This window comes from Echinops telfairi, unplaced genomic scaffold, assembly GCF_000313985.2.
Source record: "Echinops telfairi isolate 266 unplaced genomic scaffold, ASM31398v2 ScPeMD7_7412;HRSCAF=8450, whole genome shotgun sequence".
NCBI classification, from domain to species: Eukaryota; Metazoa; Chordata; class Mammalia; order Afrosoricida; family Tenrecidae; genus Echinops; species Echinops telfairi.
In genome coordinates, this window is record NW_022111312.1 from 282,229 (window position 1) to 293,879 (window position 11,651).

The 11,651-nt window shown below is 40.5% G+C and overlaps 1 protein-coding gene across 5 annotated transcripts in view; it reads left to right on the top strand.

Moving 5' to 3' along the window:
* LOC101659136 (zinc finger protein 883-like) overlaps positions 1 to 9,141 on the top strand; it is a 31,838-nt gene extending 22,697 nt beyond the window's left edge. For 4 of the 5 annotated variants that reach the window (XM_045296806.1, XM_045296807.1, XM_045296805.1 and 1 more), the window contains 3 exons: positions 1,241 to 1,367; positions 5,078 to 5,228; positions 6,074 to 9,141. In XM_045296806.1, coding sequence (XP_045152741.1) covers positions 1,241 to 1,367; positions 5,078 to 5,228; positions 6,074 to 8,054 — 2,259 coding nt within the window. In that variant the 3' untranslated portion in view covers positions 8,055 to 9,141. The remainder of the gene's footprint in view (positions 1 to 1,240; positions 1,368 to 5,077; positions 5,229 to 6,073) is intronic. The other variant, XM_045296808.1, reaches the window with a different exon arrangement.
* Positions 9,142 to 11,651: the final 2,510 nt, after the last annotated feature.

Consider the following 11,651-nt stretch of genomic DNA (forward strand, 5'->3'; position numbering starts at 1 on the left):
GTTCCCAAGTTGATGACCATCTAGATACAGGGACTGTTCTCACCTGACAAAATGTGGGAGCAGAAGTGTCTGAGGTCACAGGTTCCAGTCCCACCAAGCAGGGGATGCCAGTGGTCCTCGTGGTCAGATAGTGAAGCTGATGTGCTTTCCAAGGTTTGCACACGGGAGATAATTGTGGAGTGGAACATCTCAAGGGCTGGTGTGCAGGCCTGTGTTTACTAGGATTCTTTCAGAGTTTGTATCAGCCAAATCCATTTCATTTCCGTGAAATTTTGCGAAACAACTATTTTTTGTCGCAATCTGCATACAAAAGGCCATTATATTATGATGCTGTACATCTTGTGCTCTTTACCAGCATAACATTAGTGCGTTTGTCCGTGTCCATTTACGTTTCTTGACGGGCATTTGGTGAAAACTGCATTCCAGTGGCTCTGTGTCTCAGTGTGGAAGCAGTCTGATGTCTGTTTTCTCTTGTTAAGTGTCTTCCACCCCTGTCCTTTCTCGCTTTTCAGTTCCTGTGCCTGTGTCCATGAAGGTGCAGAACGGTAGTTTCTGATACATCTATGTCTGACATAGAAACTCTGTAGAAAAGACCAGCATTCCTCAAAGTCAGCATCTCTTATCAGCAGATAACATGTCAGCTCTTCATCAGCTGGGGTTCTTCAAAGAGGATCATGAGCCCAAAGCTTTGGGTTGACCTTTCTCACCTCAAGCGACCAGGCCTCCTGTGCTAATGAGGGGCTGAAGGAGAAAGTGCAGAGTCTTCAGTGCTCCCTGATGGCTATTTTCCTTTCACCCAGTGCTCTTGCTTTGATCAGCATTCAGCTTGGTCCTTTGCAAGGAACTGAATTTCCCCCTCCTTTTATTGGAAGATAAGTGATGTATGTGAAAATAGGGCTTTTGCTTTAAGCACTTTTTCATGCTTTGAATTATTTCTACTGGCTAATCTAGACCATAGAAATGGAGAGTAATATATTGAGTTGGTTAGATAACCTGAGGGGAGATCAGTTCATTTTGCCAGATGAAATGTTCGATCTGTGGCATCGCATGTAATGAGAGAGGAAGTAAGTCTAGATAGTAATGGAACGAGAGGGATAGCTCACCCTTGATGGTCTTCCTTATGACAACATCGTGTCTAATGTCGTTGAACTCTCAGTGCACAGGACTGTCATCCTCCTCCTCTTTTCACCTATTGGAGTTCACGGTACCTTGTTGAACTAGAATATGCGTGCTGTTTTAGGACCCCGTGGCTGTTGAAGATGTGGCTGTGGACTTTTCCCCAGAAGAGTGGGCCTTGCTGGATTGTTCTCAGAGGAAACTCTATAGGCATGTGATGATGGAAACTTTCAGAAACCTGGCCTCAGTAGGTATGGATCCATTTCTCTTTACATGTAGAGTGATTAAATCAGTCATATATGTTGGTATTACTCCATTAGGTGGTCCTGACAATGGGAAAACCTTGTTATATCAGGCAAACACAGCCATTTTCACTCAACAGCATGCATGTCATGGCTTCCCCATGAATAGAAAGCTCTCAGTATTCAAGTAAATTTTTATTGCCTTTGTGACTAAAAGCCTGAAGTTTAAGTGCAGTAAATACGCACTATGACCTTCCTTGGTGCACACCGGATGCATGTGTTCTAGTCCTTGTATAGGCTGTGTTTATTAAAAGTTTAACGTTACGTTGATTTTCCTGTCAGTGAATTTACCCTTGTCAAAACGCCAACCTGTGAGGCACAAAGTATTGTCTCAGTGTCAGGGCAGTGTTGCTGCTGTTTCAGCGTTTCTGTATGATGTGTCATTTTCAGAGAAACAACTGTTGTCACTCATGTATGCGAAAGAGCTTTATATCCAGAAGTAATCTTGTATCAAGAAGGTATCCCAGCCCAGTCAAACTGAATTCCATAGGTCCGATGCTAGAAGGTTGCTTCTATACTTACTTACGTACAGCAAGCTGATCATGCAGAATGGTGAATCCTAGGCTTGATAATAGGCTTAAATTCAGACTTGCATGGATCCAAAAATCAGTGGAAGCACGGCAGTTTGCTTACGGAGTTCTGGGTAACCCATGAATGGAGGCACAGTATCACCAAATGGGAAGACAGGGCAGAAGAGAAATTACCTCTATTCATCTTTTAGTTATGCAAAAAGCCACGCCTCCCCCCCTCACCCCCCCTTGAGGCATAGCCCAGCTACATTGGATTGAAAGGTTTGACTTCCTCAATGCAAGAACACTTGGTTCTATTAAAGTGGCATTCCATCATGCTCACCTTCCCAACATAATCGATGAAGACAAAGTGGATCTATAAGCAAATGTGAAGAAAGCTGATGGTGCCCAGCTGTAAATAGTATGGCATCTTAAAGGCTTGAAGATAAACAAGCAGCCATCTAGCTGAGAAGCAACAAATCCCACATGGAAGAAGCACACCAGCCTGTAACCACGAGGTGTTGAAGAGATCAGGTATCAGGCATCAAAGAACAATAAATCCAATCTTTGTGAATGAAGGGGAGTGTAGATTGGGGACCCAAGATTAATCTGTAGGCAATTGGACATCCCCTTGCAGAAGGATCCCCTAGAGGAGAACAGCCAGTCAGGGTGCAATGTAGCAACAATGGAACATCTTTCCTCTAGTTCCTAAATGCTTCCCTCCCCCCCACCCCCAATAATTATCCCAGTTCTACCTTACAAATCTTAATGGACCAGAGGATGTACACTGTCACAGACAGGAACTGGAAATACTGAGAATACAGAAAGATGATCCCTTCAGGACCAGTGGTGAGAGTGGCTATACGGGTAGGGTGAGGTGGAAAGGGGGAAACGATTGCAAGGATCTACATATAACCTCCTCCCTGGGGCACAGACAACAGAAAAGTAGGTGAAGGGAAACATGGTACAGTGTAAGATATGACAAAATATTAATTTATAAATTATCAAGGGTTCATAGGGGAGGGGGGAGGAAGGGGGGAAAGTGAGGACCTGATTTGCGGGGGGTGGGGGGGGGAGGCTTAGGGCTTAGGTGGAAAGCAAATGTTTTGAGAATGACAAGGGCAATGAATGTATAAATGTGCTTTACACATTTGATGTATGTGTGGATTGAGAGTCGTATGATCCCCTAATAAAACGATTAATGAAAAAAATAAATGATGAAACAAAGAAGGGTTTGACTCCTCCCCGACATTGACACAGGTGCAATCAAATTGACATAAAGTCACGCAGCTACAGGGATGCTGTCCATCTCATTGAGGGACTTGCTTTTCTTCCAGGTCTCTAATGTACAAAGCACAATGAGCTTCTCCAGGAACTCTACTTTCTTTTCATCTTTTTTTTTTTTTTTTTAAGTTTTGGTGCTGCAATCTAAGCTTTCTGTCAGCTATTCCTTTTTAAAGAATCATTTTATTGCCATCATCATACTCAAAACATTTGCTTTCTACTTGAGCCCATATTATCAGCTCCTCATTTTTTCACCCTCCCTACCCACTCCCTTCTCCCTCAAGAACCCTTGATAATTTATAAATTATTGTTTTATCATATCTAACAGTGCCGATGTCTCCCTTCACCCACTTTTCTGTTGTCCAAACTGTACTTTCTTATTGTATCTTCAAAGGTTTACCACCCTTGCTTCTAAGGAGCCCTTTGTGTGTGTATTTCTTCTATGACACCTGTTTGTCCTGTAAGCAGACAGTCCATGGTACTTTCCACATTCCTCTCGAGAATCATGATTACAAAGCATCAATTCTTTCTGTACACAACTTCCAACTTTGACATGCAAAATTGAAAAAACTGAGCCCTCTGTCGGTGCACCTTCGTCCTCTAAATAGCATCCTGCCTTTCAATGGACCAAAGAGGTCTTGTGCACCAGATTAACCAAAGAGGACACTTCTTTTGATCTCTTGACTGCTGCTTCCATGAATATTGATTGTGGATTCAGGCAAGATAAAGTCCTTGGTAACTTCCACCTTTTCTCCCATCCAGTTGGGAAGGTGTTCTTGTTTACATTGAGAAGTAATCCATACAAGGAGTTGCAATCTTTTGTCTCATCAGCAAGACTTTTAGATCCTTGTCACTTTCAGCAAGCTATGTTGTGTCACTGGCATAGGGTAGGTTGTTAGTAAACCTTCCTCCAACACACAGTCTTCTTCACAGGATCCAACTTCTGTGATGATTTGGTCAACATAACGTTATGGATGAAATATGTTGAGAATGTATCTGTGATACAGACCTTTCCTGACTTGAAGCCATGCGGTATTCCCTTGTTCTGTTTTTACAGCTGCTTCTTGATCCCTGTATGACTTCCACAAGAGCACAAGGAAGTGCTCCTGAATGTGCATTCTTAATGTGATTATCTCCAGTTTATTATGATCTCCACAGCCAAGTGCCTTTGCCTAGTCAATGAAACACAAGTGAACATGTTTCTGATATTCTCTGCTCTGAGTGTAGAGCCATCTGATATCAACCATGATGTCTCCTGATTGTGATATCAGTGACATTGTTCCGTAGTTTGAGCATTCTGTTGGGTCGCCCTTTTTTGAACTGTGTTTCAAATTGGAATATTTTCGCTTTCTTCAGCTTTATGTTGAATTTACATAAGAGAAATTGATGATCTGATCCTCAGTCAGCCCCTTAACAGAGCTTCTCCATCCTTTCGTCCCACATCTGTAGTTATTTTTTCTGTGTATTTCATGTGGAGAAGTCTTGAGGAATGTGCCGAGTACTTTTCTTTTTATCTCGTTATTAGCCCCTCTGTATGTGTCAGACAATCTCAGCCTCCATGCGACTATTCCCTAGTCAATTTCATTTTGTTCACTGCCACAATATTAAAACATCAAAATGGTTTTGTTTTTTTCCTTTTTGAAAATCATTTTTTAATGGGCTCTTACAACATTCTATACATCAGTTTTATCAAGCTTCTGTCTACATATGTTGCCATCGTCATTTCCAAAATATTTTATACTTGACCCTTGGGATAAGCTCCGTTTAGTTTGTTTTTTTGTTTTTTTATTTATTTTTTCCTTTTTTGAGTAATGCCTGGCCTTTTTGCTTTTATTTTGTGAACCACAACTTGCATCATTCGGTCAGTTTCCCAAAACATTGATGATGGAGAACAGCTGTGCACTGAAAATACAATAGTACACTTCCTGAAAAGTGGCTCCTGGTCCTCCAAAGTAGGAGAAATATGTGGATTTCACATCATTGAAGATCAGGATAACAAGTGGAACAGTCATGCAAGGTGAGTATCATTCACTCAAGAGTGCTTCCGAAGGGAAACTTAAGGCCCAATGATTTCATTAAAATATCTATGTCCTGGAGGTCTTCGTAGCGGGGAAATGAAAAGATACATCATTCATGATATTTTCAAGTTCATTTGTATATATGTATATAAGTACATGTACATGCCCGTGTGGGTATACCCACATACACATATGGATAGTAATATTTATAGTGAGGTCTGTAAACCCCTGTGCTGTTGAGTATTTTGACTGATGGGAGTGCCACTCCGTTGAAGCCACCAACCATTGAGATTTTTGTGAACATCAATACTTCCTGCCGTTCTTCTTAGTAAATATTGAGCTCTGGTGGCCTAGTGGTTCCGAGTATGGCTGCTGACCTCAAGGTCTGCCTGTCAAAAGCAGCAGCTACCCCTTACCAGCTTAGTGGGACTTAATACTCCTGTAAAGAGTTACAGGCTTTGAAATACACATGGGCCATTGTACAGGGTCACTGTGAGTGAACATGGACTCAACAGACTTCAGTGTACATATATATGTGCTACTGTATATACACATATATAAGCACAAAGCTATAAAGCTTCTAATACTGTGTGTTCAATGAAATTTCACCCTAGAATACTTGAATAAAATGTGTATCAGACATTGAATATTTAAAATATAGTTTAGTTATATACAATTACAATGCCCCATATGATAGAAATAGAATAAAATGAATCAGAACATCACTGTGAGATCATTTGATCTTTGAAAGTTGAAGCAATTCATAGTAAAAAATAAAGTGTATTGGGATGATTGTCATGAAATTAGAATCAATATGTATCTACCTGCTTGTGACTCTTTTTAGCAGAAGATCTATTGAACAGAATGTTTGTGAAATTAAGAAGAAAACTCAGCGTGGACAGACCTACAGCTGGATTCCAGATCTTCACATGCTCAAAAGAACTTACAATGAACCATATCCTCCAGTGTCCCTTCACTATGGGAAATCCTCCATGGACCGATTATCATCATCACTTAAGCATCATCGTAGTTTTCACTCTGTATTTGACACCTATCAGGATGGAGAACATGCAGCAGGCTGCAGGTGTCCTTACTCCCACGGTCCTGTGAGAACGCTAACTGAAGAGAAACCTAAGGAATATAAGGACTATGGAAACACCTTTGGTGAATCCTCAGAGGTCCTTATACATTTAAGTGGTCACAGTGAGGAGAAGCCTTTTGTTAGTAAGGAACATGGCAAAGTTGTTCATCTTTTTTCATCCTTGAGTTGGCATATGACAACTCATAGTGGAGTGAGTCCCTATGAATGTAAGGAATGTGGCAAACGTTTTAAAGACTACGCATCCCTCATAAAACATAGGAGAATTCACATTTTAGAGAAGTATGATTGTAAGGTATGTGGCAAATCCTTTACCAATCCCTCACATCTTGTTGCTCATCAGAGAATTCACAGTGGACAGAAACCTTATGAGTGTAAGGATTGTGGCAAAGGTTTTACACACCTTTGTTACCTTAATCGACATAGCAGAACTCACAGTGGAGAGAGGCTTTATGAGTGCAAGCAGTGTAGCAAAGCCTTTATTCATCAATCATCCCTCATTCACCATAGGAGAACTCACAGTGGAGAGGGCCCATTTGAGTGTAAAGAATGTGGCAAAGCCTTTACTTGTCGCTCATACTTAGATAAACATCAGGTAGTTCACAGTGGAGAAAAGCCTTGTGAATGTAAGGTGTGTGGCAAATGTTTTAAGTACCCCTCATCCCTCACTAAACATAGGAGAATTCACAGTGCAGGGAGTCTTTATGAATGTGAGGAATGTGGCAAAGGTTTTCAGTTCCCCACATCCCTCACTAGACATAAGAGAATTCACAGTGGAGAGAGGCCCTATGAGTGTGAGGAGTGTGACAAAGCCTTCACTGATTCCTCAAAACTCAGTACACATAGGAGAATTCACAGTGGAGAGAAGCCGTATGAATGTAAGGTATGTGGGAAAGCATTTGCTTACCAAACATCCATCATTACACATAGCAGAATTCATAGTGGAGAGAAGCCTTATGAATGTAAGGAGTGTGGGAAAACCTTTACTCAACACTCTCAACTTATTTCACATGGGAGAATTCATAGTGGAGAGAAGCCTTATGAATGTGAGGAGTGTGGTAAAGCCTTTACTCAACACACTCACCTTATTGTACATAAGAGAACTCACAGTGGTGAGAGGCCTTATGAATGTAAGGAATGTGGGAAAAGTTTTAAGTGCCTTTCATACCTTACTGTACACATGAGAAATCATAGTGGAGAGAGACCTTATGAATGTAAGGAATGTGGGAAATCCTTTATTCGTCTCTCTACCCTCATTAAACATAGGAGAATTCACAGTGGAGAGAGGCCCTACGAATGTGAGGAGTGTGGCAAAGCCTTCACTGATTCCTCAAAACTCAATGCTCATAGGAGAATTCACAGTGGAGAGAAGCCTTATGAATGTGAGGATTGTGGCAAAGCCTTTATTAATCAACGTTCCCTCATTCAACATAAGAGAACTCACAGTGGAGAGAGGCCCTATGAATGTAAGGAATGTGGGAAAGCATTTTCTCACCAAACATACATCATTACACATAGCAGAATTCATAGTGGAGAGAAGCCTTATCAATGTAAGGAGTGTGGTAAAGCCTTTACTCAACACTGTCACCTTATTGCACATAGGAGAACTCACAGTGGAGAGAGGCCTTATGAATGTAAAGACTGTGGAAAAGCCTTTACTCGTCACTCCACCCTCACTGAGCATAGGAGAATTCACAGTGGAGAGAACCCTTATGAATATATGTAGGGTTGCAAAGCCATTATTCCTTCCTCACCCCACATTCAGCATAGAACTCACAGGAAAGAGGCCTTATGAATGTAAATGTAGCAAAGACTTTGATTCCTCTTCATCCCTCATTCAACATATGATCATCCACAATGGAAAGAATCCTGATGCATGTAAGGAATATGGCAAAGTCTTTGCTTATTCCTCTGCTCTCCATTCACATAGGATTTCTCGCAGTCGGTGGAGGTCTTATGAATGTAATCTATGTGGGATAGCATTTAGTCAATCTTTCCTCACTAAAGACTGAAGAACTCACAGTTGAGAAGGTGTTTGTAGGATTTTGGGAAAGCCTTAGTCAGCACAGGTTATTGTAAATGTAGGAAGAAGTCAGAGTAGAGGCCCTATGAATGAATGTAGGGACCATATGTAAAGGAATGTGTCAAAAACCTTTTCTTTGGATCTTACTAATGTAATCTTAGTAAAGTAATGTAGCAAGGCCTTTCCTTGGTCCTCAACTTTACTAAACATTAAATTAAACTAAGTTAAACCACTAAGCATTCAAGAATTCACAGTGGAGACAGGACTTGAGCATATAAAGAATGTGAGCCTTTCAATATTAAAGAAAACAAATAGAAACAAGATGTGATTAGTTACTTTGGTCCTTCGGGAGAAGTAAGAGCACAAGGTCACAGTGCACCTGTTTTATGAGACTTCTTTTCTCCAGTTTCCATGAACAGCTGTGAAGATGGTTGCTTTCTTAGACCATGGTGTATTTTACCTTATTGCAGTCTGAGTATTTTCAATAAGGCTATTGTGAAGACTGCTATGCAAGTGTGGGTTTAGATTGTAATCCGTGTTAATTTACATGCAGTAAATTCAAGAAAATTTTATTTGGGTGTGGGTTGTGGTTTTGCTATGGATTCATGTGTTAGAAACTTTGTTCCTATGTTTTTCACCTCATTTTTGTCTGCATTTTGTACATCCATTGATAAATATTAAAAGTATTATTAATATGTTGAGCATTTTGTTGACAAGCCATGATTATGTCTTTCAGTCCAGTCCTATAACAATCTCTATTGCTTTCATAAATTGATAATTTATGAAAAGACTTAAGTTCAAATTTATTTTGTGTTTCGGGACCAGCAGACCAGGAAGGTAAGGGGACATAAGAAGGGGGAATGAAAATCAAGGTCTCCCATACTCACTTGATCTCGTCATCTGCATTGGTTCCACCTAAAGTTTTCACACCTCCCACGCTACAGTGATCCCTGCTTGCTGTCCACATGTCCTCATCTGGCCCTATCCTGGCCAGTAATGGTGAATCATTTATTAGCATTCATTATTCTTCCTTTCTTTTTTTTTAATTAAAAAACTTTTTTCTTCCTTTCAAAATCTAATCTCTTGCATTGAAAAGAAAACATTTTAAAACAGTGGCAAAATACATATGTTGTTGGGAACACTCATTGAATGGTCTACAAATGTGTAAACCAGAAAGTGAAAGTGTCTCCCTCTAACTCCTCCAAGGTCAACTCTCCACTTGATTGTCTTCTTGGGGTCAGGTATGTTATGAGAACACACTCAAGGTTTGTACATGTGCACTGATGTCATTAAACATTTTACCAATAGAGGTTGCATCCCAATTGCTGTGCCTCCGGGACATGCAGTGCCTGGAGAGGGGCCCAGCTGCATGCTGTGGACAGGGCTGTCCTGGTGGTGGCTGCTCATAGACACATGGGGGAGTTAGGCTTTGGAAGAGTGGGGCAGTTGGGTAGATTGGGCAACTTCTACCCATGAAATTCTTACAGGAAGGCCCTTGTTTCATTGTCATAAGGAATGAATAAGTGCCTTGTGATGAGAAAAGATAAGGAAAATAAGTGAAATTTCTTGGCAAAATTTTTCTGGCCCTTTACAGCAATGTGTTTTGCAATTTATTTAAATCAGTGGTTCTCAACCTTCCTAATGCCACGAGCCTTTCATACAGTTCCTCGTCTTGTGGTGACCCCCTACCGTAAAATTATTTTCGTTGCTACTTCATAGCTGTCATTTAGCTACTGTTATGAATCATAATGTAAATATCTGAAATGTAGGATGTGTTTTCATTGTTGCGAATTGCACATAATGAGAGCATCGCTATTGTTTTCATCATCAAAACAATAATGTAATTATTGTGAAATATTTATTTCTAATTATTACTAAATGAAATTTTGTCTTGACGAATGATGTAGTATGGGTAGCAGTCTTAATATAACACCGGTAAACTACATTGCTGTACTTTGCAACAGTATTCATAAAAAGCCAATGCCAGTGCGAAGGTTGAGATAGCTTCTTTCTCACCAGATGAGAAAATCTCAGGGCAATCTTTGCAAGAGCACCACAAAGATCATCTTCCACAAGAAGTCTACTTCTGTATTTAGACTTGATAACCAGCGAGCTGGAAACCCTGTTTCACAAAGATATGTTATTGGAAGTCGAAGAAGAATGTGCAACACAGTCTCAGACAGAACATCAGGTGACTGCAAACATTTAGTCCAGAATGTTGTAACTGGCATTGTAGAGAAATCAGTTCTCGCTACATCGCTGTTAATAAGTTCAATGAAGTCCTCTTGTGCTGTCTCAGGAACGTCTTCAACTTGGTGAATTGGCTTCTAGAAAGTGAAAATGGTGTGTCGGAGATTTGGAAAGAACCGATGAAATTTCATCTGCAAGCATGTGCAAGTGTTCTCTCACAGAAATTATCATAATCCTTTTGTCTGGTTCAATATCATGTACCTCGAAGAAACCAGATAAGGTAGGCAACATGTAAATTTAATTTTCATCCAGCTTTTTTTTTGTGCCAAAGCTGAAGTCTCATTTGGAATGATTGGATCTTTTCGACCAAATCGAGCTATCTTGCCTTCGGTCCTTGCATTGATCAATTTAACTCATTCAAGATGGCGAAGATGTCAACCAAGTATGCTATTTTCTGTAGTTCACTTATCGCTGAAAAGTGCTTCAAAGTACGGTCTTGCTTTCTGATTAAAAAATGTCCTTAGTTCATCATGAATCTCAAAAACACGTTTTTGTTTTTTTTAAAATCATTTTATTGGGGGCTCGTACAACTCATCACAATCCATACATCATTTTGTCAAGCGCATTTGTACATTTGTTGCCCTCCTCAAAATATTTGTTTTCTACTTGAGCCCTTTTTATCAGCTTTTCATTTTTTCATCTCCGTTCCTGCTCCCCCCTCCCTTGTGAACCCTTGATAATTTATATATTATTTTTTTGTCATATCTTGCACTGTTGGACATCTCCCTTCACCCACATTTTTGTTGTCCATTCCCCACGGAGGAGGCTACATACAGATCCTTGTAATTGTTTCCCCTTTCCACCCCACCTTCCCTCCACCCTCCCGGTATCACCACTCACCACTAGTCCTGAAGGGATCATCCATCCAGGATTCCTTGTGTTGCCCCTTCCTATCTGTATCAGTGTACATCCTCTGGTCTACCCGTATTCGTAAGGTAGGGTTGGGATCATGATAGTGGCTGGGGGTGGAAAGCATTTAAGAACTAGAGGAAATTTGTATGTTTCATCGTTGCTATACTGCTCTCTTGACTGGCTACTCTCTTTCCCATG